The 27,978-nt window shown below is 46.5% G+C and overlaps 1 protein-coding gene across 1 annotated transcript in view; it reads right to left on the bottom strand.

Moving 5' to 3' along the window:
* Nucleotides 1–25,751, bottom strand: part of LYPD6 (LY6/PLAUR domain containing 6) — a 32,896-nt gene extending 7,145 nt beyond the window's left edge. Inside the window, exons 1-3 of the mRNA XM_067298599.1 lie at nt 25,692–25,751; nt 6,554–6,742; nt 3,483–3,581 (exon numbers count right to left, since the gene is read on the bottom strand). Of these exons, the coding sequence (XP_067154700.1) occupies nt 3,483–3,581; nt 6,554–6,671 (217 nt within the window). The 5' untranslated portion in view covers nt 6,672–6,742; nt 25,692–25,751. The remainder of the gene's footprint in view (nt 1–3,482; nt 3,582–6,553; nt 6,743–25,691) is intronic.
* Nucleotides 25,752–27,978: the final 2,227 nt, after the last annotated feature.

Raw genomic sequence — 27,978 nt, 5'->3', positions numbered from 1 at the left:
CAGGGTTGTCAGTCTGCACTGGCCAGGAGGAAAACTGGCTTTCCTAGCTAGAGCTTCAGGCACTCGTCACCTGGCCGGAGAAGTGCTTTACCTGCGCAGGCAGTGAGTTTCCCTGACGCACGGGGAGTGCCCGAGACACCAGCGCCTGCAGGTCCGCACCAGGAATGATGGCTTGAAACAGCTCCCTGAGTCGGATGCCCAGCAACTGGAGAGGCCACTACCCCTGCATAACCGTGACAACGTAAGTCATCTTTTGCGTTTCTCTTCCAGCTGTGTAAACTACTCGTGCCATCTATAGCGAGAGAGGTGGCAGTGCAGTCTTTTGCAAAGACACTCAATGATGTGCTTCAGCTGTGGGGTAGCTCCAAAAAACTATACAGACCAGACCGTCCCAGCCTAGGCTGCCAGGAGTAGTGCTGACCTACAGCAAAACCCAACAGCTTCAACACAGCTGCTCCCAGCGGTCCACCTCATGGGCATCCTCCTAGAGCATTAAAAGGGAGCGTGACTGGAGAAAAGGGCTACAGAAACTCGGAGCCGTGTCACAGGCAGAAACCCGGGCTAAATTTAACTAAACCAGACCCAAATGCTGAGACACAGCAGGCCTGGTAAGCATCCGGCAGGAGAAATTTGATCTCTCTGCCTTAAACTGGGTACTGAAACTCCAAATCTGGTATTTGGAATGGCTCAAAGTCACACATTGACTTTTGAGAGCTGATTTCCCAAACTGAAGTCTCTAACAGCTTTTTTCAGACGCAGCGTACAGTAGCTGGAACGTTGCCACTACTTGAGCAGCAGTCATCCATTTCACGAGTTGTCAGTCCGCCTACAAGCCGTCCAAAAATAGAGTATTGGGAGTATTTTAAGTGCAGTATTTCCATACAAATTAGATCACTAACAGTCTCTGCTTGAGAGGAACATAATAAATAAAAGAAAATAAGCTTAATGCCCAGCAGGAAGCCTGCCTTCTAGGACATGCCTTTTCTCATGTCTGTTCAACACAGGGATTAATGTTTTAACTATCCAATTTAATAAATTTTCTTATACAACAAAATGTGGTTCCTTTTAGTAAGTCCTACTTTATAGTTTACTGGAAATGTTTTGTTTCTTTTTAATAGCATTCTGGTTAAAAAAAAATTATAGCAAATGTCAGAATGAAATTTTCTTGTCTTCTACCACCATCTAACACAAGCAAATCAACAAGGCTTCAGATCACTGCAGCAAGGGAGGCAACACCATAAATGTACCCACCTGACTCGCAGAGATAAGGTAATTACCTGAGTAGATAACCTCAGGCCTCCAGAACACTCCTGGAGTCATACTTCAAACCTGAGGTTATATTTATGAGGCTTCCTCACTAGAACTTGAAATTACTTTTGAAAATTAAGCCAACAAAGAAAAAGTTGGCTTAATAAACAACTTTCTCATGTTCAATTATATTAGCTTGTAAAACTAAGACATAAAACCAAAAGCTCTCAGTGATTTGGCATCCAGAAGGAATGACTTCTATGGAGTATGAGCAGAGGAAATTATCAGCCTGCTTCTGGTTTTACTTCCATTGCAATAGCAGAATGGGGCAGAGCATTTAAGCCATAGGTGCCTGTTCCCTTTCCCCAGTTCCCTATTCATTTAAAACAGTAACACTGTCTCAGCAGCTACTCATTAATTAAAAAAGTGTAGATCATTAGGACCAACAAATTTCCATCCATTTAAAACCATTAAGTAACAACAAACATAATTCTCCTCTGTTAAGTAAAATCATATGGCAGGCGTGCTCTGAATGCTTTTATGGTCTGCATCTTCCTTCTTATCTGTTCCAAAACCTCTGGTTTTAGGTCAGCCACTAGCTATATCTGAAGACAGTCTGAACACAAATTGCTCCAAGGGAAAGAACAATATGCCCTGGCCTTTGCAATTAGATTTGCTCAACACGAGGAGCGTGCCTGACCCGACACGAAGCTGGGGTTATTCAGCTGGTGCCTCGTAAAGCCTTCCCGCTTTCAGGTGGGAGCTGGGAAGCAGCGCGTGACGTGCTCTGCTGCCGCTCGCTGTGGCCCAGTGCCTGCGGCCAAGTTAGCGGCTGTGCAGCAGAGCCTGGACACGCGGCTTTGGTCCAACCTGACAGCCAGAAAGCAGGGGCACGCAAGGGATTTGTGCTTCGGACACGGCTGCAGTCCAGCGCCAGGGTACAGCGTGTCTGGACACTCCCAGCACTATGAACACACTGTGCCTTGAGTAAAAGGTTACCTGACACCACCAGTTTAAGGAGATAAGAAGTCCTTTCTTATAAAGATTAAAGATAGATTCAGATTTCCAACTAGCCCATTCTCATCTCTAAAACCCTGTATTTTCTGAATCTATATAACAATATATACCAACAATATATAACAAATGTAAGCATTTGTTCTTATTTGTATCTATAGGTAGAAGAGCTAGTGACAGTATGGTCTGTATGAACACAGCTAATGAATTAGAGACTCACCAAAATGTGATTTTCCCCTTCCCTAGACAGCCATTAAGTACCAACTTCTCTTTCCAGATTAGCATTTTCTTGTCGAGTCAGTTTTGTTGGTTTTTACTAAACACAGACCTTGGAGTTACTCTTGTCTCCTTAAATAGCAACCTACAGACTGTTGTTAGTCAGTAACATTGTCATTCATCATTTAAAATATCTTTTATTCCTGTCAAAAGAGGGAGGGTCTATGAATACTGGTCTCATTTGATGATTAGGAGATGCACACAGAGCAACATGAGGAAGCGAATGAAGAGAAATGAACACCCAGACAGGCCCAGGCAGGAAGCCATGGAGAGTGGATCCTTGCAAAGAGTTCAAATGCAACAAAACTCAGTTATGTCTCTAGTTGGGATTTGGCTTTTTAGATGTTTAAGTAAGCACTCAGAGGTAGGACAATCTTAATGCCTTTTGTGTTTCTCAGAAACATAGGTGGCAAAGGAGCAGGAGATTTGAGGATCTCACTAATATCTAGGTGTTGGATATAGGCACCTAAATCCCTTGTAAAGTTACCCCCACCTTCAGGTTCTGGAGTTACGAACCTAAACGGCTGAAAAGATATAGATGCTGGCTGAAAAGAAGTAGTTTCAGTAGCACTGACATGGGTTCCCAAAGTATGGCCTTGTGCCGTAACTGGAGGGATGCAAGAACTGATCCAGTGCTCACCAATAAGAAATATAAACTTTTAAGTAAGTATCAGACTGATTTAATTTCTGACTGAGCAAGAGGAGTACATGGAGGAGATGGACATTCTAACTACATCCACTGCAAAGAGATACCAAAGCTTAAGGGATTATTCGTATCACTTACACATCTTTCTTGTTGAAGAGGCTTACAAACGTGAACAGCAATCACCAACATTCAAGTATTCCTGAGGAATAATGGGAGCTCAGTGCTGTCCGCTCAGTGGAGCTATTGAAAAGTTGTCCCACGGTAGGTTTAACTGAAACGCGAACACGTAGCTCGTTACCTCTTGGACAGTAGACATCCGGAGCCCATCGGTTGCATTCGTAATTATCTGCTGCCCTTTCACAGGTAAAACATTTAAATCCATGAGGATATGGTGTGGCTGAAAGGAATAAATGACATTCAGTTAAAATGACCCCCTTAATCAGCTTCCACTATGCTTTTCGAATGTACGTAGCAATATTTTTTCTTTTTACATATATCTTACTAGAAATATACCTGCCAATTTCATCAAAACTTAGTCTTGATTTTTAAACATCCTATCACCAACAGCAATGCAGGGAAGATATAGGTAAATATACAATACGGACTCAATTCAACTGCGTTTACCAAGTAAAAGTGCCTACTCCTGACTTCAAAGGGAGTTAATGTGAACAAAAGTAAGCCCATTTCTTTCTTAGCATCACAGCTCACATCCAATACTGTTACTTTATCAGTGCTGATAACAAAATATCAGATGGATTAAGTACTTCTGGAGCCTGTCCCACTGAAGAAATGAACTAGCACTTTTGAATGCAGCCTCATGTCCCTAAAGGAAAGAAAAATCAATTTGCTGAACCTCCACTTACTAGCAGGAGCCTCAGGTCTAATTTATCTAGCCAAATGAAGAACTTAACATTTTAAGTGGTCTCTTGGCAGGACTTCTGTAACACGTTTAATAGATTTGTCAAGATGCTGCCACCTTCTCAGAAGCCAGCCAGTGACTGGATCACATTTGTCTTCCCAAGGTGCAGTAAATTGAACCTCAGCGGCTGTGTGAGCCACAGCTCGCTTCTCTCCCTCTCAGCCTCCTCCTCTTTCCCACCCCCAGAGCACAGCAGTTGCCCCGTCGGCTCTGTGCTAGACCAGGCTCAGGTACCAGAGGTGGGTTTTGCTGCTTGTGAACTTTCCCTATTCTCCCAGTCTCCTCGGGTAAAACCTAGTGAGTCAGACGGAAGCATCTCTGGTGGGTTTGATGCTGCCCTAGTGGAAGGCCTTGGGGTGCACAACGCGACAGGAACGGCACTAATTAACTTCACCCATCGCGCACCAGACAACTAGCAGGTCATGGCGTTCACTATCACTCGTGACAGCAATCGCCCCACCTCAGAGATAGGAGAAGCAGACAATGTTCCTCTAAACAGTATAAGACGCAAGCGTGTGATATAAGAGACACTGTACTAGATTGTGCTTTGCCTTTTTTTCTTTTTAAACCAGCTACGCTAGCCTGCCAGAATTTACACTTGGCTTGCTTGTGTAACTCCTTCCTTTTTTAAGGGGCAAGTCTTCACAATTCATATTTGCTTTTTCATTAAACTTCGTATAGCATCTGGAGAGCAACTAAGTAGACTGTGCATATGCTACAGACCAGTCATCTAGTAAGCTATAGCATACTAAATACCAGTAACATTAGCAACAGCATGACAATGTGAATAACGTAAGTAGTTAAACACAAGAACAGATCATAGTATAAACTTAGCTTAGCTCTAGTTATGCTAAGAGGAAAGATCAGAAAAACCCTGGAGATGAGAAAATTCAGGTTTTCTAGGGACAGAGGTCAGAAAGCCAGCTTGATTAAAAAAAAATTAGCATATATTTATTGCCTTATATATCATAAGGTAATGTTATAGTATCATTAAAAATATCTAGGTATTTTATATGGAGTGAACTAAGATAACTGGCTCCTAATAGTACTAAATTTCATACTTTAAAATAATTTAGTAACAGGGATAAAAGGTGTTCTGCTCTGAGACAGTGCTCTTCTGCAGGCACCAAACCTGTATTTTTTCTGAAGTCTCTATCTCCAGATGTTCCGAAATTATCTTTGAAACAGCTTCTCATCTTAGGAAAGAAATTTTAAACAAATTACCTAACAGCCTGGCCACTCCACAGTGTTCTCTAAAGCAGAACTTTGAATCTAGCCGTGTATTGTTTTTCTTTTGCATTAACTACATAACCTTAAACATCACACATCCCATATCAGCACCATACATAAATTCTATGTCTGATTCGTATTGCACTCCCTGACTTTTTTGGTTCCCAACCTCCTATCGGAGGTCAGTAATAGATGGGGAAGTACTCATGTCAACATGGAAAAGCTCAACTGTAGACATGCTGGAAAAAGGTATTGGTTTGAGAAGCAAATTTAAGGAGATTTTCAGCAAGGCTTTCCCCAAATAGATTACCCAGGAAAATATTGGGCTAAACACTAATGTTTGGGGACCAGCTATCAATTGACTAGATCTGACTTTAAAATAGAAAGTTTTCCAGTTTCTTTCAATAGAGTTTTTTTCCACAGCACACGGTTTTACTTATACAATTTAAGTCTGTCTAATACCACAGGACAGTGGAATTAATAATTCCATCAATTCAGACCACACAGATTAGAGCAAGGTACTCCAAAACCCTCTTTAGTGATTCTTCTCCCTTGTTCTACAGCCTGCAAAGCATGTACATGCAAAATCATTTGTTATGACATAAAACACAAATTTTGGCTTGCTTGCATAGAATATACATTTTTCAGCCAAATTCTGAAAGACTGTAAGCTTTCTCTGGGAACAGATGGTAGGCACAGCTTTGCAAGTACTCTTTTCTTGTAAAATTATATGACTTCGTATCTGATAAAGTGGGGAAAAAAAAACAAAAGTAGAGTCCATGGAAGCTCTGAAGACGTGTAACATTACTGTATTATTACTTCAGCGAGTTACTGAAATAGTCACAAACAGTTGGTGCCACAGCTGGGAATGAATCGCATTTGGACCTTGCTCACAGATATCGATGTGCTCGAGTTAACTGTGCTGCTGTGGCGCTTGGGCCGTAGGGTCGGAAAGCTCCTTAAGGGAAAGCGGGCAAACAAAAAGCCTCCGACATGGTCAGCACCTGTCCGTAACAGCATCTGTCCGTTAATCCCTTTGGGAAGCAATGCTCCTCCTTATATCAATTTGATTTTAAGACTACTGTGGATTTTTTAAGCCCACGTTCAGCATTCAACTCAACCCTCTGACTTTTCTGCTGTCTTAATACTATGTTTGCCCTCACACTAAGCCTCATGCCATGGTGTCCTGTGTTCTTACAGTGCAGGCAAACGTGTCTTACTCGAAGGATGAAGGTAGACGATGTCCTTCACTGTGAAGTCCCTGGGGTGAACAGCTTTCAGGCAGTCAGCAATGAGGCCAAGCAGCAGGACCCAGGCCAGCGCCGGCTGGGAGTCCATTGCCAAGCGGGGCCGTACTCATGCGGCTTCCCTGGGAACGAGTTATCTCCAAATCCGGAAGAAAAATTCACCTATATAACAACAAGAAAACGAAGGTGAGCGTAGGACGGGTGCTAATCTGGCAGCACAGCCAGATTAGCCGGCGACCAGCTCAGCGCACGCCTTGAGCGACCACACTGGCCAAAAAGCGCTCGGCCGCCCTCCCCCTTGGGCTGCCCCGCAGAGCCGCCCCGCGGCCAGGCAGGGCCAGCGAAGGGGCGCCGGGAAGCAGCGCGGGTACCTTGGCTCCGCTGGAGGTAGCGACGCCCCCGGCAGCGGGCTGGGGACCGCCGCTCTGCCAGGCCTTTTCGTAGCTAGATAAAGCTGCAAAAAGCAAGTTTCGGTTGCGCTGAGGGGAAAGGTACTCAGATTTGCTGCTGGCAAGGAAATTGTTTAGAATTTATTCGGTTGTGCTGTCTGTGAGTGTTTTTTGCAAACGCAAGTAGGACACTCTTAAAGTCATGAGAGCATATATATATATATATAGCACAATTTAACTATTTCTGTTTTGGAGACTACCTGAAAACTGGAGACTTGGACAAGTCAAAAGAGGAAACCTGGTAACCACGCGTGCTTCAGGCATTCGCCAAAGCGGGTGCCCCCTTCGCGTCAGCAGGGAGTGCAGCTCCTGCCCTGGCTCGCTGAAGCACCCGGTGACCCACGGCAGCGTGCTCGGAGACCGGCAAGACCCCGCGCGGGGAGCCTCCTTCCCTCCCTCCCTCCCTCCCTCGGGCGCCGTGCCGGGGCGTCCCTCTGCCCTCCTGTCTGTGACACCGCGGGCAAATGATGCAGGAATTTTTTTTTCCCCCCCATGTACGTGTCACTGAAGGAAGGAAACTAATTTAAGCAGAAACAAATACCCGCTGGGATCCCATTCGCGAAGCCGCCCGCAGCCAGCGGCTTTCCGGAGCGCTGAAAGCCAAGCCCCCGGCTGCCGGGAGCCGCCGCGCTGCTCCTGCCAGCCAAAGCTGAAGCACCCGTCAGTACGCGGCTCTCGTTACCGCCACTCTTTGCCCGTAGCAGTGGCCATAACTTGGGCAGAAACCCCCTCCGCTGTCAGCCCCCAAGTTCATTAGCAGATGAGACACTTAAATATTGCTTACGAGAAATCACCTACAAATCACCCTTAAAATAAGCTGCTCCAGATCGGTCGCCATGTGTATATGTGTGTATACGTGCACTTCTTAAATACAGCCACTGCACAGATTTCTTCCCCCACGATTTACATACAGACTGACCAAGACATCTGCAGTACCCAGACATTCCCTAAGCAGCTTTAAAAGCGTGACAGCTATTATTTAGTAAGTTAAGCATTTTTGCATAAAAAGTTTCAGGAGCTGTGATGCAACTTCCCATTTTTACCTCTAAATGTTTGTCTCGCGACGGAGAATCGGGCATTCAGCAGAGACGCGCACAGGGCTGACGGTGCGAGGGCTATCTGAGGGCCTGTCGCTGCGGTTGGCTCTCATCCGAGAACAGCCCTTTTATTAAAACACCATGAAATCCATAAAAATAGCGAGGGGAAACAGATAACACGTAGTGTGGTGCATTAAACCTTGTTGTTTTAACCTTACAAAGAGGGAAATGCCCGTTTCTGTTGGTTTTACTCCACAGCTGTGCATAAGCCAGGGGAAAACGAAATCACGATTAGCAGCAGAAAGGAAATAAAACAAGCCTCTCCCAGCCCCACGGAGGCAAAAAAGAAACGCAACCAGCCGCGCTTTGTGCGGTCCGGAAGAGGAGCCACGGCAAAGCCAGCGGGAGCAGCAGCAGCAGCAGCAGCGGCGCCGTCCGCCCCAGCACACGCTCGCTCGCCGCGCACCACCGGCCCGTCTCCCTGCTGCTCGGGCAGAGGCGCCCAGGGGCAACCGCTTGTTTGCACGCGGAAATCGCTCACCGTTCATGCTGGTAGAACAACAAAGATCATGAGTTTCGTTTTGTTTTGGATCTGGAGGTTTTTTACCCCAAACAAAACGGGGCAGACTTTACAAACCTCGTTATTTTCAAGGGATCGGTGAGCTACACTGAAACCCTGCTGGTTCCCGTGGTATCAGCAGCAACAGCGCGTCGCTGTGCAATAAAATTAGCCCCTTCCCCACCCCAAAGGAAAGCAGCTCTTCGCGGTCCAGCACTAAGCCTAATAAAGTGCACAGAAAGCAGCTTTTGTCAGCATTCTGCATACTCCATATTTTACAAATACTCTGAATATGTGCACATGGGTACGCAGATTGATAAAAGTTCTGCCTTTCACATACAGCAAAATACGTGTACAAATAGACTCCCTCTGACTGCGAAAATATTTGCTAATATTCAAGGTAATGTTCAAATTACAGCCAGTGAGATATCAACAACCATTCTGAATAAAATCAAACCTATTCAGTAATTACTGTTCAATCCACTCATTCTCTCTGTTTTTATGCAAACATATAAAAATAAAATGTAATCACTTTTTGTGTTTAAAGGAAAGGTGTAAGAATCATCATAGATGTAACCGACTTTTACTTAAAAGCTACAGACTTTTGACAGAAAAAAGTTTTCAGCTACACTTTTTCCTCTCCAAAATGGTATTTTTCCAGAAAGATGGCTTCTCTTCATAAACCACGTAAGCCCTAAAAAGCTTCACTAAGGATCTGAAGACTTTCTTTCCCAAACAAGACCGTCTTAGTTTATGGTTTTCAGCCAAAAAAGTACAAAAATATTTTTTCAAACAGGTACTGTTGATGTAACGGCCACTACAGCGCTAAAGCAGTGTCTGCAGAACAGATCTACTCTTCAGAGCGTGGTAACACATTTCTCCTTCTGAATTAACTCCGTTCCTTTCTAAACTTTAGCAGCCTCTCGTGCATACCAGCATGCATGCACCAGCGTAATAGGACGTGGCATGGAATAACCTGAATTGGACACTGGATCGCGGTTAGGGGAAGTAGTCACACGGTATTTAGATCATACAGTCTGTTTATAACAGGTCGTGGCCACTGACACAGAAATCCTAGTTAACTCAATCTTTCCAGCTTCAGCAGCACCTTTCAGACGGAAAAGCACCTTCGTTCGCGTTACCGAGGAGGATTGCTTCTTCCTGCCCTCTGCCCTGCCGCTGCGCCATGGAAATGAACCCTTAGATTCACCGAGCAGCGGGACAATTGCTCGTTTGTCAGATCTCGTTAGGGTGGCGGCGTGTCGCCTTAGTTGTCACCTGCTCCGGAGACGATGGCATGTCAAAGTCCTCAGAGGAAAGAGGACCGGGAGGTTCTCAAGCAAAGGCTGTGCCAAAATCAAACATCTGGTTCTCTGGAAGACGAGCTGTCAGAGACAAAGATTATTCGTGAGGGCTGCGACCTAGCCCTTGCTCCTGGCCCTCCTGGTCCTCTCCCAAGCTCAGGAGATACCTCCTCGCTGGCCTCTGTCTGGACGCCACCAACGATTCAGGCGCTGGGCTACTCCGCCAACTGAAAGGCAGCGGTGGCCCCATTTTTGCTGATTGACCTCTGCAGCTTTTTCTTCTAAACTGAAGGAAAAACGTCAGACTTCAAGTCTCCCCGCATAAACACTCAGCTGAAGCGAGCCACGAAGGAATTCCTGGTTTACGGACATTTCTGCGGTTCCTCTTTCCACATACAAGTCCCGCACGCGCTGTAGCGTTCAGTGACTCTCCACCTCTGTCCTGCAGGAATTGAAACGTTGCTCTGCTCTTTGGACGTCAGATGCAGACGGAGGTTACCCCGTTCCACAACACGTTTATGCTATACTTCCGTGCTATACGAGGTGTTTATGTTATACTTCTGCCTACCTCCCAACTCGTTTCCTCCTACACCCCCTTCTCACGGTCCAGGCCCCATCTCCAAATTTTATAGCTTACTACCTCACTTCATCTTGAGCACGTTTTCTCATATCTTTTCACTTGGACGATCCTTCATCTCACAGTGCCCTAAAGCAACGTTTCTCCTTTCAGATAAATAAAAAAGCAAACGCAAATAAAACCTCCCTCGGTATTAAGACATATCAGCCCTGACGTATCAAGCGCAGCATGTCAAACCAGCAGCGTCTGCGAGCAAACGTAGCAGCCGCAGCACATGTAATTTGCTCTCGCAGATTACACCCTGTAAGGTCAGCTGCAGCTATCTAGGCTATTTTCTAATTATTATTCCCGAGTGATAAATGAAGTCAGAGGAGCTACAACTGGTTGAACAATGCTCGACGACCTGTTCCGGGACGCAGAGTTTACATAGCAGTCCTTCTTCCTTATGTACATTGGCATCAGCAGTTGCAAGAATTAATTCCTTATACTTCCTCCTGCCTTTCTTAGAGCCCACACAGAAACTACAGATAGAAGTTTCCACTACTGAAACTACAAAATAGGTGTTCACTTGCACCTTTCTACAGCTTCCGAAGCAACCCCCCAAACCTGTATCTGTAGTGTTACCACTGTCCGAAAACAAATCTGAATTGCGATGGAAGATTTCCCATCTGACAGCTGCATGTTAATGCTTGATAATAAATGAAATCTTCAGCTGGAGGTAAACACCAGCGCTGGCGGTGTGACCAGCAGCATCCTGGACAGCAATCCAGGAGACGGTCTCCAATTTTGCCAGCTCTATAGGTAATTTTCCCACAGACTAATTATACGGCACAGGGCAAGTCTCTGCGCTCTTAGTGCTTTTATCTAGCTTTCCCTCATTTCACAAACTTTTTAAAATCTATTTGGATTCAAGGGTCTCTGAGGAAGACAACGCGTGTGGTTTTACAGCGCTGGATCGTCTGGTGCCACAGACACCGCCGCGCACGGAGCCGTGCAGATTTCCACAACGTTTCCTCCTCGTTACAAACAGCCAAGCTACAGCCGCCACGCATCTAAAAACAAGACGAAAACCAAGACGGAGGCCATTACGCTTTTTTTCTCCTCGATCCTTTTGTCGCCTCATCAGCTCATTAGCAGATAGTTTTTGCAAGTTTGAACCGTCTTGGGAAAAAAATCTTAGATTTTTGTCCCCCTTTTTCCCCTCCGCCCTGTCCTGCCGAATCTTTTCCTCTGTCTTCTCTGCTTTTTCTTGTCCTTTCGTTCCTCGCATACAGGCGACAGAAAGGTTTTGAATAGAAACTAGAATTCATTTGAATTCCCCTCAGATCTAGCCCCTTTCTACCTGCCTTTGAGAGAACTTTCTTTGGTGTTCGGCCCTGGGAACTGCTAAAAATACGTTAGTCTCCTGATAATACGCGATGTAGTGAAGCGCATGCAATTTTTATCTAAAGAACCCGCAGGAGCTGTCGCAAAGGGGTTCACCACCACTCCTCAATTACAGTAAGCAAGAGTAATTAAACAATCAAACACAATTAGCGTACAAATTACTCTCCTAAATGCGGACGGTCTAATCTCCTTGCTGCTAATTACAAAGCCTGTAGTTCATTGAGCTAAAAGCCTGGGTCTCGGGGAGGCGAAGGGGGGAGTACAATATGTTCCCCTCTCACGCAGTCTTTTCTCTGCGACAACTTAATCTTTAACAAGATGCATTTTCAAGATTATTTTTATTAGAAGTCCCACATCAAGCATTACTTCCATTTCCAGTATGACTCCCCAAAGTCTAATTTTTTTTCTTAGGACTTGTACAAACACCTGATCTAGGCCTAGTTGTTTTAATGAGTTCTATTAAAATATCATTTACAGACATAAATCCCCAGATGATAGTTCGGCTCTAGACAAGCACAGAAGAAAGCTGAAAGAGGTGTATTTCATTATCACTTGCATGTTTCAGATACTTCGCGTTTCTATGGGAAATGGCACAAAGGACAGAAAGAAGAAGTTAAATTAAAATTCCAGGTTAGACATAACAATTCATTCCCATTTCACTCCGCTGCCTGTAACACACTACAGCTCTAACAAATTGGGGAGCAGTGGCACAGGGCCCCGGCTAGTTTTTAATTAGACATAGTATTCATACCTGTGACTAGGAACAATTCTGAATTAGCAGAAAGACAGACGTGGGTGATCTAATAAATCATGCGGAGACCAATATTCCAGCCTTCGGAGTCACGTGCAAAGGGGGCAGCGAGCCCGAAACCCAGCGGGCCGCGTAACGGGATGGGATTCAGTCCAACGGGAGATGGCGACCGGGGGAGCCCGGATGGGCCGAGCTTGGCCGGCGCTCCGGCGGGCGGCTGCAGCATCTGGGTGCTCGCCTTCCGCGTCCCGCAGGACCTCAGTACGCCGGGGCCCGGCTCCGCGCGGACGGAGGATTGGGAAACCGTGCACAAGCACAGAAATCCTGGGATTTCCCTGCCTGATAAGAAGCAGAAAAGTCCTGCCAGTTGCAGCACCTGGGCCCCCCTCTAGCTGCAAAGGGGGGCGAGGGGAAGCTAAATCCTTTCCTAAATAAATGTTGAGGTTCACTGCAAGGGCTCCCGTCACCGAGGCAGGGATGTTATTTGTGTGGCCCCTTTCCGCTCCTTGGGAAAGCGGTGTAGGAGAACGCCCGGGGCAGCTGGAAGGCTCCATGCGAACGCCCCGGTTCCCTGCAAAGCCCGTGGAGCCCAGGGCTGGTGGCTCTGCCTCCAAACGGTGGCAGCAGACAGGGTGCTACGGCTGTCCAAGCACAAAGCAAGACAAGGTGCTCGGCCCAGGGAACAAACTAAATTCCTGTGAGAGTCTATAAAGCAACAGCAGTTGGGGTCACCCCGGCTGCATTTGATCCCCAGAAGCAGCAACATTCCAGTTAGGATCTGCGGAAGCATCAGCAACAGCTCTGCCCAAACGCTTCAGAGAGGAAAAGGGGAAAGCAAACCACGGCATGCTGCCCACTAAAACCCTTGCCAAAGGCTAAGAGAAGCCAAAGAGATGAGTGAAATAACAACGGCCAATAGAGTTTAATATATTAATGCATTTTAAGAAACATATGTCTAATAAGACATATGAGAAACAATAAAACTCCGAAGCCTCTCACAGGTCTGCAAAATGCAGGTCATAAAATTTTAAAGGAGGAACAAAACAGAACAGGAGAGCGTATCCCGTTCTCAGGACAGCACAGCTGGCAAACGCGCTATTTTATCTGTAACCAAGGAAGACGTGCAACTCTTCACTAAAATAGTTTTCTAGTCTACAAACCAGGCTAGCATCTAACCAAGAGTTTTAAAAGAATTATCCTACTCCTCTGACCAATTAAGTTTACATTTTTATTAAGTCTAGAAAACGGGGACAGTCTAGAGACCAGGAAGATCATCAGCAGAAACTCACTGTTTTTAAAGGATCAAACAAATGACTGCCTACCTTCGGGTCACTCCTGCATAAACTCACAGGACAGTTTACTCGTACTACATCAACAAAAATTTCAAGTTGTAAAAAATTGCAACAGGGAGGTTAGTACAATTTTGCAGAAAACAGGTCTCCAAACAAACGTGTCATTTTAGAACGGGCAGCATTACGGCTCTGGCTGTGAAAGGCGACTGTTACAGAGAATAACTGGGGAGAGACCAAAGCAGACAGCCAAAACCTTCTGATTACAAAAATGAATTCTACCCAATTAACCAAGCATGTTCTGGCAGAATGAAAAAATAGCTTAGTGCCATCTCAAAATCTAGTTGGCAAAAATCATATCTTTAAATCAAAGACAGTATTTTAAGTTTTTTTTCTACTCTCCTGCAAGGATCAGTTCAACATTTTTTTTTTTAATCAACATTATTGACAATAATAACCCTCTTTTGCTGGCAAAACGTGCAGAGAACGCAGGCGTTAGCGCAGCATTAAGCAATGCCAAAGACGTTACTGTTAAAGAGCGAGCTGAAATGCTTGTCCATAACACAACAAACTGTGCTTTAATAAAACCATACGCCAATCTACATCACTGTGTCTTCAGTCTGCTCAGGCCTTCGCCCCCAGAGCTTCAGAGATACTTGTGACAGTTCTTATTGTCCATCACCCCGCACATTTGACATGCTAGATTAAACAGTAAATCACCAAATGCTCAGCATCAACCCAAAGTGAGGTTTTAAAAGAGAGAAGTTCTGAAAACATGATATTGTGAAAATGAGATTTTATTATATTAGCTAAAACAGAATTTGGCCTTGCCCCACTGAGGACAAATGAGAGCTTTGTCACTGCATGTAATGTAAACAGGATTAGGCCATTAATAGTCCTTGTGACAGGAGAGATATTAATGAACTCGCTTGCTTTGCCCATTCACGCTATGCTGCCATGAGCTTTTCCAAAACAATTTAACATATTTATGCAGCAGTTAATGAACAGCAGGTGGTATTGTCCCAACTCCGGTCCAGCGTATAGATCAGTCTATAGAAACGTTCTGCTGCTCTGGCAGTTCACTCAGAGTTCATGCCGGTCTTTTACTTCCCAGCCCGCAGGAGAATTCCCGTTGGCACAGCACACCCAAACCGCAGGCAGGACACACAGCGCTGGCACCCGTATTGGGAGGCCGGGACTGCTTCTGCCGATTCCCAGAGAGGACACCTGACACGCAGGGGCAGCAGATGGCACACGCGTATACGCAGATAACTCTTAAGGCAACTGCAAGTAGGCTGAGCATGCGTCCCGCCGTACGCCTGAGGCACCTGCACGAAGTTTTCTAAACAACGAACTGAGCCTTGCACAACAATTCTCTAGAATAAATATCTCATTCTCATTTTTCTCATGGTGGAAAAAGCTTCTCCCGTTTGGGTTCATCCACGTCTAGCCAACAAGCCAGAGGTGGCATCAGAAATCTGGTTTGTGCATGCAAATAAATAAGACCTTTCTCTTGCAGTGCTTTATTATTAGCGCTGCCTTTTTTTGCTCCACAAGAACTTTAAAAGACCTCATAGGAAATCTTCCTTTGCAGTAATTTCCATAGACTAAAAAAAAAAAATTGACTAAAAAGGCAAAATTAATTCATATTTTCTACCATGTGCTATTGAAATTCAAATACTTTTCTCATAAAGCTTTGCACAAAGTTGTTCAGCTGCCAGCCCTCTGATTTTAATGTGCATTTTCAAAACGCGCCTGGATGCAATCCTGTGCAATGTGCTCTAGGTGACCCTGCTTGAGCAGGGGGGTTGGACTAGATGATCTCCAGAGGTCCCTTCCAACCTCAGCGATTCTGTGATTCTGTGATTTTATTTGGTTTAAACTTTAGAAAAGCTACATACCATTAAAGTTAAGTAAAAGACACCCAAATTAGAACTGACCAATTAGTGTAGTTTCAGCAGTCCCGTTCATCCATGGAGTAAACAAATTCTACTATTTAGCATCATTAATTCATTTAGATTTTCAATACCTTTTCTGGAAAAACAAAACCCAACACAACCCAAAACAAACAACCCCCTCTCTTCTTCTAAAGAATTGCAAGGATTATTTGAATTCAAGGGCCAATTAATTATCTGGCACTTGTCTTCCTAGGAAAAGCAATTTAATCCCTTCATTTTTCTAATTTGTTGGCAAAAAGGGGCAATTGAAAGAAAATGATCATCTCCACCGTGATGGGAAGCTGTGAGATGTTATCTTCAGTTTAGCCACCACTCCTGCGAGCATTTTAAGCTCGTACCCCACCAATGTGTTTCAGCTGACGTTCCTCTGGGCTGGAGACCCAAGTACTCTGGGCGGTACGTGGCCGCATACAGACTGCCCGCAAAGCTGAGCAGCAATATCTACCTGCTTCCCTGCAGGAGGTTCTTCAGCCCTATTGCCCCAAACCCCTCCGCAACAGCCATCCTCCCTCGTTAACACCAGCACAATTTTCAGAAGGACAAAACACTCACCCTGCAGCCTGAGTCAAGCCGCGTCTGCCGGAGCAAATCCTGGTGTGCCCCGAAGAGCTCGCCGGCTCTCCCCCGCGGCGGAGACCCAGACGGACGCAGGCAAGCGCGGCGTGCGGGGCCGCGAGCCCCCCTCCTGCCGCCCCGCGGGAACGCCCGGCTTCTCCCCACTCCGCTTGCGAGGCCAAACCCGATGACGAGCCGCTTGAGAACTTGGCTGTGATTTGCTTCCTCGTCCTTCAGCCGTCAGCAGCAGACCTGCTGCTCAAGCGTAGTTTAAGCAATCCCTAGTGTCGTCCAAGGCGGCAGACGCTCTGCTGCCAGATATTTAGGCGGAGGAGGATAAACACCCTTAATAGAGTAATCACGTATTAAATACATTCTGTACAATCTGTTTAGCCTTGGTGTGTACTATTCATAAAACAAGTTGAATAGCCAAATTAATCCTAGTTATAATTCATCTTCCTGAAGCTACAGTGATCTGAATCACTTTATTGTTCGGAGTTCAATTTGGTAGACAGAAAACTCCAATTCATTCTGCATTGCACCAGTTTCCTTTTACGTTTGGTTTTGCATTTTTTTATATAAATTCTGTACCCTCACTACATTTCACTTATAGCTAATTGCTATCAATCATTACTCTATTTTACTGTGATGTACAAATACCATAAGCAAGGATACAGGCATAATGCAACATTTTCATCAAAAATACTTTGGTTTGTGATACAGCTAAAGGGGAAAAACATCCCCATGCTAATTAATTATCTGCAAACATGTCATAAATTTAATGCATATATATTAGTATTTGTTCTTTTTTTAATAATAGTAAATCAAGACACCACACAGAGTATACGCTGTTGTACTAGATCCACTGTAAACACAAAGGCAGGTTCTCATCCTCCTGGATTTCTCAATGAAGCAGACCTATTCACTTGAAAAACATCCCTTCTTCTGACATTACTTACAACTGTTACCTTAATATGCCAGAAATAATTAGCTGGAGCTAGTGGGTTTCCCTATTATTTAGTGTGTTAATTCACTACTAGTTTCAAATAATAATATTGTGCAAGGACACAAAAAGTGAATCCTCCAGAAACTACAGCCTTGCCGGTTGACATCTTCCCAAAATAACAAAATTCTATTCCAATGTTCATTGTGTCTCCTGACAAAAATAACTCATCCGAGAAAAAGGCTACCCAAAAAAGGGCAGGGGGAACAGAGGGCAGGAAGACCACTGGCGGCTTTCCTCAAAGACCCCGTGGGCTAGATCCTGAAAGGCAGGTCAACACCACCCCATCACCCACCCAGTGCCCATCACTGCATGTAGGACCTGGTTCTAGTAACAAAAACAGAGCAAACAATAATCGGGATAGTGAAGCACACTAAAGCAAGAGCCTTATAGCCCGGATGCGGGGTTGGAAGTTGCCCTACATCAGCGGAGAGAAGGAACATGACCCGGGGAGGGCAGCGTGGCAGGAGCTGCCCTCCTCTACCTCCACAAAAAGATCGGGTTATCCAGGAGAGAGAGAAAACAGATCCAACTTCCTCCTCTGCCTGGATGGATGCAGTTATACCTTCCCAATCCCGGAATGTGCCTTAATCACCAGGCTATTTTCCAAACGGAGACAGGCGAGAGCAGAGAACTCCTCTCTTTGAAGCTGTTCCACTGCACAGAAGAGAAGAGAAAAAGCAAGCGGTGCCAGGGGAGACGGCAGGATGGGACTCAGAAACGAGTATGAAAGAGGGGAGGAACGGCACCCCAACCAGGCAGCCCGGCCGCTGCTCGAGAGCAGGGGCACCAGGTAGGTGCGGGTGAACAGAGCAGAGTATTTCAAGTAGGAAGCACGTACCTCCATACAGGCAGGGAAGCCAAGGCCGGAAGGGCATTCCTGAGCACGAAAAGTAAGTGGGAAGGAAACTTTTTTTTTTTTTTTTTTGGATGGGAAGGTAGTCCAAGTTAAAATAACCCATTTCTCTGCAAAAATAACCCCTTTAGTTGATTAAACATGTTAGGAATCAAATTTTCGTTGAACCATTTTACCCTGTCTCTTCACACTTTGCTCCGTAAGAAAATTAAGTAGCTGTTCGGATGCATTTCTGCCTCTCTGGCCTTGCTCGCACACAAACGTGCACCTGTTCAAACAGGTATGGGTTTCCATTGATCTAGTTAGCTGGGATAAATCCAAGCATGGACCAAATAGATCATTTTGCAGCTGGTCACACTGGGTCAGTATGTACTGTTTGGCAACTTTACCAATTGCAAGTTCACGAACAAAAACATATTGCCTAGCCTGTATTAGTTAAGCTTAAATTGCAAAAAATAATTTCTCCTTTCATCCTGGAACACCTCTGCAACGTAGGAATCATTTACCCTTCGTTCCTGAACTGGGCTGGTGCCTCCAATAAGTCCAGCTCAGGCGTGTTCCCATGCACCACGGTCAGGCAGCTCTGTTTCAACATCCTGTCACCACTTTGCCTTCTGTCCCTGCTATCGTACTCCCGCAGTTGTAGGCAGTCCCATACCTTCATTTCTCATATATTCGCCCTAATGCCTTTGTCAACACATTCCACCTTTCTGTGATCCAAAAGCCAGACCTCCTCCTGCTTGACCTTCGGTCCGTACGGACCACTCCATCAACCTTCCCATCTCCCCAAGAACCAGCTTCACTGCAGGCTTCCCTGCCGCTTCATTTTCTCTCTTCCTCTGCTCTGCCTTTTGCTAGAGCAATGCTGCTTCTTAACATTACAAAGTCCAGTTTCCCACAGTTTGGCGTATTTATGGTGTATCATCAGTAATGCAAATGTCTGCCAATTAAGAGATGTTATCTTCAACAAAAGAGAAGAATTTACCTCAAAATTGTGCTCCAACTCATCTGCCTTAAACACTCACCTGAAGAAAAGCAGAAGTATTTTTCAAAACGTACTCTGCCCCCTTGATTTAACCATTTGCTTAATTTTCACATAGGAATCATCAGGCATTCCACAAGTCACGAGACAGAGCTTTCAGTATGTCACAGCTGCCATTTTCACTGCTGAAATATCATGATTTACTGGCTTTCCTTAGACTTGATCTCCACCATCAGTCCCACCTGCCTTCAACTTGTTGAAGAATAAATGTCTGATCAGTGAAACCTTGGTCTGACTTGAAGATACACCGCTCTGCATCTGCGAATTTCTCTTTAAATTGACCTTTGCCGACAATTACTTCCCATGCTGACAATAAGCAAAAACCCGTACAAATAGCGAGTGTGACAGGATACGCCCTTCCTCCAGCCTACGGAGAAAACGGGCTTCGAGGAAAGACACTCCACAAGCATAGCCACAGCTATGCTACATTTCTTATCACAATCAATACAGAAGAATATTTAACACCAAAGAAAAACATTTTCTTTAAAATATTTGAACCAAAATTTTGTACAGTTTTGTTTTCAGGTTCAGTTTTTGTTATATCAGCATTAGGCAGTGGGATTCGTACTACCAGAAGAACTACTGCTTCCACAAAGGCTTTATTTGTCGAGACCGGTATTTCTAAGTCATCTGAAAGGCTCCCAAAGTCCAGAACGCAGGACCTCACCTTTTAAACTCGCTCCAGTTTCTTCAATAAACACACTTACAATCGGGCAACTCCATGATGCAGCAGCAATTTTCCCAAATACGTGGCAAAAATCGCCTGCTGACTACGCCTGCCAGAATACTGCCCGGTTCCGGCAATTGCACCTTTTTCCACCACTGAGTTGGAAAACAAAACATTCTTCTAATTTTCTTATCCACAAATTATATTGAGACAAACTGTAAACACAAATGTTCCTGAGCACTGAAGACTATAGCGCTGGTGGAGCGAGAAAAGCTCGACCCGCGCAAACCGGGTAACACATCTCGTGTTCTTCCTTCCTCGGAGCCGCCACGGACGGAGCCAGTCCTCTAGCACAAGTCACATCAACTAACCTGTAGCGGCTGTCAGCAGTTACCAGTCCTGGTCGGTTTGAGGACACCCTGATTTCATCATGTTTCTTTCCAGGCAAAGGCGTCAAGAAACCACCTCCACAAGGCTGCAGGCTCCCTTGCATTAACAAGCTGCTGCAAAGGGGTCAGCACGGCCAGGGCTACAGGACCAGAACTACCGCTGACAGCACAGCCAGGACAGCAGAGGTGGTCCACACAATTATTTTAGAAAAGAGGGGAAAAAAAATCCAGAAACAGACCGTACGTCAAGCTCTAGTAAGAACTGGTTATTTGAAAATTGTCACAGATCATTAAAAATTATAAGAAAAATTATTTAAATTGACCTAGAAAAAAGTAGTATAAATGTTTACTCACTGAAAATCAGCAGAGAAGTTAATTAGCAAATGGACTGAAAATTCAAAAATCCTAATGGTTTGGAAGGATACATTAGAGCATGTTTAACGAGAGGAATTTCGAATTGGTTTCCACAGCACTAGTCTAATTAAGTGCTCTTTTATATTTAATTGTGACCTCATGAACAATTAAACCAGGCTTACACCAACAATTATGTCAGGCACTGAAACCAGTACTTATAGAGAATGATGGCATCTCCAAGAACATTTTATATAAAACAGATTACTCTACAACATCTATGATCATCCCCAAAATACTCACCGAAAGCTACGCATTCCTGCATTTTAAATGATTCATTGACTGATTTAATTTCCTTAACGTCCAATTATATCACAATTCACTGACTATAAAACCATCTATACATTTAACTCCATGTTGGGTTCTAACTACAACAAAATGCTGGAAGGAATTTCTGTTCTCTTTTTCATAAGCATTTGGTGAAACACGCGTTAACTGTTAATATCTCAAACATACAATGCAAGAAAGACATTAAAGGAAGAACTATAAAAAACCTGAAGTGAGAATACATTATGGAGCAAACCAACACTATAAATAGATAATAAGAGTATCCGATAAAATTCCACACTGGAAAGTGCAACAGAAATCTATTATATCCAGATAAGAAGCCCCAGTTTCTGCAGTACTTCAAGGAAATTCCAGCACAGGGGGCCGCTCTGCAAGCTCTGCGCACAGGCAGCTTCCACTGGACTCAGGAATGCTGACAACTTTGATGATACCCAGAATAAAGCCATTCTGTGCGGACAATAAAGTTAAAGAAAGATCAAGAGCCGCCACCCGGAACAGTCTCTTTAGCATTTCCATCCCGAAGAAAATGCAAGGCTGCAAAACTATTTAAGGAGCGTTTCAAACAGAATGCCCCAGGGCTTATGGAGAAACCCTGTATCTCAGTAAAGAGATTTATTTGGAAAGTAAGGACACCTCTAAGGCTGAAATCAAGAAGTAGGCAGCATTTTCCCGTCAGCGTCCATCCAGCACTGAAACACTTCTCATTACTCTTTTAATGACTCCAGATCATGCTGTCCACAGACACTTTGAGCTCTTCCTGGGTCCTGCATGGTTCTCACCCGGCGGTCTCGTTTCGACCAAGACCTGTTCTGCACTTTGGAAAAGGGCCTAAGACTGTAAAAGCAAGTTGTCCACCTTCTACCTAGCCGAGTGCCTTTGCCTATCCACCTGCGCACTGCTTCGGGGAGGACAGACATGGGACACGGTGGACAGACACGGGAGAGCAGCACGAACCGGAGGTAGGTCCCCAGCGGGGCAGGGGACAGGCTCCCAGGGGCTCCGTCCGCCGGAGCGCAGAGCCGGGAGGAGCCGCGTCCCGGCGCGTTTTCCCTCCTGCCTAGCGAACGGGGCGACTCTGCACCCGCTTGGGGGTGAGCTTCCCCTTCTGCCCCCTCGCCGGCACCTCTCACGACGCCCGCTTCCCACGCCGACCCCGTCCGAGGCAAAGGCGCAGCCCCGCAGGGGCAGCTCCAAGCGCAGCAGAGGAAGAGGAGGCTGCCTGCCCCTCTCACCCCCCACACCGGTGCTTAAAGCACTAGGCCAGGGAACAGGCAACCTGGCTAGTAATCCCTTCCCTCGCCAGAAGAGACTCAAACCCATGTCTCATCAGAAGTCATCACAAGTATTTGGTTTTAAAGTACCCAAGGCTGCGATTTCAGGGAGTTTCAGTCTTATCAGTATAAGAGAAGACTCAGGCTTTGCGCAGAGAAGTTGCAGGCGCGTAGGGCACGACAGGCAGGATAGGTGTAACCTACACAACAAAACGAAGGTGCAACCTCAACGCATGCTAACCTACCTTTGCTGGTTCCACCGATTATGTATCTTATTAAGAACAGGTCACTGGATAAAGTGTACTTACACTTGGAGCTGGGCTAGAGCCCAGGTGACCGCTCTTACAAATGACTCTCACACTAGCCCGGTGCCTTCTCTGTCCTCGCCTGCGTCCCCTGCACCGTTGCGTTGCTCCGGGAGGAGCGGTGGAGAGAGCCGGGAAGCTGCCGGCTGGCTGCTCTGCGGGCGGTGGGAGACCCGAGCGCCCGTGTCCGGAGCGAACGCTGTGACCGCCCCACGCTGAAGGCAGCGGTGCTGCACGCGTCAGCGGGGAGTCCCAGCTTCCGCCCTTGGGTTTAATCGCTTTGACTTTCCGCCCTAGATTCTCCACCTGCAAAAATGGGGATCAAACAACTATCTGCCCAAGGCTTACACTGCAAAAAGCCGCTCACGTCTACGCAAAGCGTTGAAGATGCAACGTGCTAAGGTCCCGGAGCGGGAAGAAACCCAGCGCTGAGCCAGCGAGGCTCACCATCCACCGCCGGCTAATCCTCACGGCTGCCGTTTCTAAATGGGTTCTACATATGGCTTTCAGTGCAAAAATGTTGCACCCTTGAGAAACTATCTGTGTATTTAGCAAAGCGAGGCCTTATTAGATCCAGAGCAGACCTTGTCATGTTTATCCCTGCTGCATTAAAAATAATATTTTAAAAGAAAATATTTCTGAACAAGTGCTTCCTAAAATCAGAGAAGGTGGGGAGGTGGCAGCAGGCCATTTACAACATCAGCACAGCCAGAGAGAACCGTCAGTACTCAGCACCTTTTAAAACACGTCCCATAAATTTTTATATCCTCATTTACCGTCTCCCGCGAGCGCCGGCGCTCCGAAGCGGCAGCCTCCCGGCCCGAGGCCGGCAGCGCCGGCTCCCGCGCCGCTCGCTCAGGGCTGCAGCCATCTCCAGCGACCGCCGCGGAAGGACTGCGCTCGGCGGCCGAACTCCCGCGCTGTGTTTGCTCAGCGCTGCTCGCACCTGGCTGCCCACGCGGCATCGCGCATCCAAACGCTAAGCCTTGGACAAAATGCAGTGCTTTGTTAGGACTTAAAAGTTTAGTTACTGGAACGTTTTTCCTTAATTTGCTCATAAATTATGGATTACTCGCCGAGGAGCACTCCAACAGGTTTTTCTGGTGTTTTTTAAGTAACTATTCAGCAAATAACAATAAGAGGATTTCACTGATGTTAAGGGAACAAATTCTGCCCTTGTTTGTATTATTGTAATTTCTAAGTGCCTTCACTGGTTTCTACAGAGCTATTCTAAATTTAAAATTACATGAACAGAGAATATGCCTGGGAGCATCTTGGATCTTTTCAAATAATTTCTGAAGTGACATTTCTGCCCCCCCCCCTTTCCTATGAAAACTATTCCATTATCCATGACTCTTTCACTGTTTGATTCCATTTCAAATAAGTATTCTTCCTAAAGCTAAAATCAGTGGAATTAAGAGTTCTGGGCTAAAAAAAAAAAAAAAAAAAAGTTATTGCTTATCCAGAGATTTACACGGAGCAGACAGTCTCTCTCACATGCTTCTATACTGCTCCCACTTTCAATAAATGGGCAGTGCCTGTGCAGCAAGTAAACTCCCTTTAAGCTTATCTGAATCCTATTGTTAAACACATATATACACACACATGTGCTTGTGTGCGTGCGTATAGCTAAGCCAACAGAAAGCTCTGCACGCGGATTCTGGCTTCCCCAATACATCAGCGCGACACCCGCGCCAGTAAATGAAGCGGGCCGAGAACCGCTCTCCGGCCGCCGCCACGGCCGCCCCGGCACGGCGTGCAACGCTCGGGCTCCTGCTGTAGGCGAGTGTTTGCACAGACGCTGCCGCGGGGGCCGTTCGCGACGCCACGCCAGCTAAACGACCTGCGACGGTGTATGAGGCGTGCGACGCTTCCCTCCAAGGATGTTTGATGGGGTTTGGCTCTTTGCAGGTATTTATTTATAAAGCCTGCTAACTCCGAAAACGTGTGAAAGCTACACGGGCACCCAGGAGAAGACGCTTTTGAAGCTACTCTTCCACCAGCTCTGTTTCTCCGCTGGCGTTTTGGGGCTGGATGCAGCAACTTTAAGTCAGCAGAAAGCTTCCCGTTGACCTCAAGTTACTGCTCCAGAAAGCCCTTCTTGCACTGCCCCGGGGCAGCTTCACGCCGGAGCGCATCACCGCCACCACCGCCGCGAGCACCACGACGGCGAGCGCACAGTAAAAACAGCTTCCTCACGCCCCCTCATCCGAGTCCAAACGGCTCTGGGGCGGCAGCAGCGCTGCTCCCGCGCCATCGGGTCCGGTGCCGGGGGAGCCTCCAAGGTGCCCAGCTTCCCGCGGGAGCGGGGCCGAGCCCGGGCGCGGAGGAGCCGGCCCGGCCGAGCAGGGGCCCCGGCGTCTGCGAAATCTCCCCGCTCTCGCCCCGAATCAGGCCCCGTGTTTGCCGCAGGCAAAACCAGCTCCAGTACAAGCGCTGTTTAAAATACGCCTTCCCGCAGAGAAGCGAAGGTAACCAAGGAAATCGAGGCCTGCCGAGATGCGGCAGGATAAGACGCACAGTAACCGAGCCTCGAGAACGAGGGGAACGTTATCTCCCTGAACTCCTTATAAAGTTATACGGCAGCGCTAGAAGCACCAGGAATTAATTAGAAAACAGGTTCCAGTGTCTGATCAGGTGTCCGCTCTTTCTGCAGCAGCTCTGTTCACAAGACAGCCCGGCACCTCGGCGGGCTCTGCCGGAGCCGGCTGCGCCCGTCAACCCGGCTGCGCGCCAGGGCAGAGCGATGCGCTGCTCGGGACAAAAATGTTAGAAAAATGAACGGGGGAAAAAGAACACACTAGAGAACAAAAATGATTCCAGTTTGCAGAACCTGCTCCCACATTTAATCCCTGTGCAAAGCTGAAACCTTCCGTGCTTCCTCCTCCATCCGCTACAACCAACACAAAAGCAAAGCGTGTCTCCCCCCTCCGCAAACGGCTCGTTTCTTCCAGACTCGACCACTATAAAAATCAAAACTTTGTGCACGCACTGTAGCCGTGAAAACTACTCACCTGAGAAAACAGAATACTCAGAGGGTTACGTCTTTTCTTTATATTCTTTCACCTAAAAAAGCCAACTTTACACCAGAAATGAAGTGGCTGTAACTCTTGCAAGCTAAGCTGACATACGTTCTTATCGGCCAGTATAGATTTATGATTTTTCTTTTTTTAAAGTCTAAGTGGAAACACGTGCAATCTCGATGACTAAAACTCTCTGATAAGTCTGCAGAGCCAGGTCAAAGCCGAGGCACCGCACATAGGCGAGAGGCAAATTTTCAGTCGCGAGGGAGAAGGAGAGAGAAACTCTGCAAGTCGCCTAAGGGATTTAAGCGCCTCATCTCCGAGGCCCCCGGCACGGCGAGGCGCCGGGTGCTGGCACAGCCCCGGGGACCCGGACCCGGACCCAGCCCCGGCGCAGTGGTCCGAGGCCCGAGGCTCTCTTGCAGGCTGTCAGCGCCCTCCGAAATGCAGATTTAGGCTTCGTCTCCATTCACAAGTTTGGTCAGAATCATCGCGCCCGACACGATCGCACATACACCACTCGCAGCCTAAAAGTGCTTAACAAAATATAGCTTACGCCACGAGCCAGCACAAGCTGCACCATAAACACTTTCACACAAACTGCTTTTACACTTGCTTAAATGTTTTTTCCAGTTTGACTTTGCCTCTTCACTTAAGAGCTTGCTTACACTAAGGTATCTACATCATTCCAGCAGTTCAGAAAATTTTGGCATCTAGAAGCAGAAGAAATAAAATGTAACACATAGGCATCTTTTGTTATGACAGGATTAAACAGACATTTCAATTTTTGATTTATTGTTGGAGGGTTTGGTTTCTGTGAAGCTTCAAACCACGCTACTGTGCCAGAGATGTGATGTCATGTAACTGAAGTTCTGACTCTCTGCCAGTTTGAGCAGTAATATCAAATGAAGCCAAAATGAGCTTCCTGCACTAAACTGGAAACAAAAGAGCACTTCTCCAGTGCTGCCCTAGGGGTTAATAGAAATATATATGTCCAATTCAAGACACAGTTACCATCTTATCATATTATCAGCTTCTACACGCATGGAACAGAAACACAATGTGGGATATTACATAACATGACTATATTTAAGTCAATGCAGACAGACATTGAGAGACTTCAAAACAGCGGCAGGCAACAAACCACCAACTCAGATCTACCCACTGCAAGACATTCCTGCCCAGCTGCTCGTTTTCCAAATTTGGAACGCGTTGCACAGGCTTACAAGATGTAAACTACAACCCCAGCTGTAGACAGAAGAACTATTATTCGCTTTGAACTAGGAGAAATCGTTTGGACCATAATCTAACGCCAGTGCCAACCAGTCTCGCTAGCTACGGACACGCCGGCACTAGTCCTGGGAGGACTGTGGTAGCCTACAGCCCATCAGCCGATCCCCAATGGATGTACGACATTGCCACCCTCCGCGGGACATGCAAAACTAGGTCAAGGTTGTAGTTCGCAGGTGGGGAAAAGGATGCTCCACATTTGGCAGGTCAACAAAGAGCCACGCAGAGGTTTCCACTGGAACAACGCTGGGGGTGCCGGGAGATTGGGAGGGGGCTGCACTAGCACCCACACTAACCCGCTTGGAGCAGAATGCCGCCCCTTCACCTGTGGAAAAAAAAGCCTCCAAAACCCCACACCACTAACATGGTTAAACACGTGCTTAAAAGCCAAGACCTTGATTAACAGTCAGATTCAGCGAGCACCTGCAAAGCAGACGTTCCAGCTCGCCCCTAGTCCCTTCGCCGCTCAACTCTAAATGCATTTCAGGCGTACAAAGGCGCTCTCCTCCTGGCTGAACGCTTCCCAGCGGCCGCGGCGGAGCCCTTCCCCTGCCCAGCACCCCCGGAGGTTTAGTACACGCAGCCAGGGCCGGGCTCACTAACAGCAGCCTCAGTTCAAAAAACGGCCACAGACATAGTGAAGGTGATGCCCTCCTTAAGCAAGCTTCAGTGCTGAGTTTTAAGTGTCAGAGGACTGACAAATGCTTCAGGTGACATACAAAGTGCTGTATCACACGGTCAGATCTCATGTCTTGCACGGCCGCTCCATGGCACGTCGCTTTTCTAGTATTTTAAAGGCATCCAGCTGCTCTTCCAGCTGCCCAGCAGCACAAAGTGGCTCCTGTGCGCACGATCAGGTACGGACAGTGATTACATCCCATGTGCCCTGAACCTCTGACAAGATGGACCTGAACCCCAGCAGATGAGACAGCTGAGGACTATGAAAATAAAGATGCCTATACCTCCTGGAGGTACAAGGGGACTTAGT

This window comes from Apteryx mantelli, chromosome 6, assembly GCF_036417845.1.
Source record: "Apteryx mantelli isolate bAptMan1 chromosome 6, bAptMan1.hap1, whole genome shotgun sequence".
Taxonomy (NCBI): Eukaryota; Metazoa; Chordata; class Aves; order Apterygiformes; family Apterygidae; genus Apteryx; species Apteryx mantelli.
Note: the sequence above shows the minus strand (reverse complement) of the source record. Positions and strands in the feature narration are given on the sequence as shown.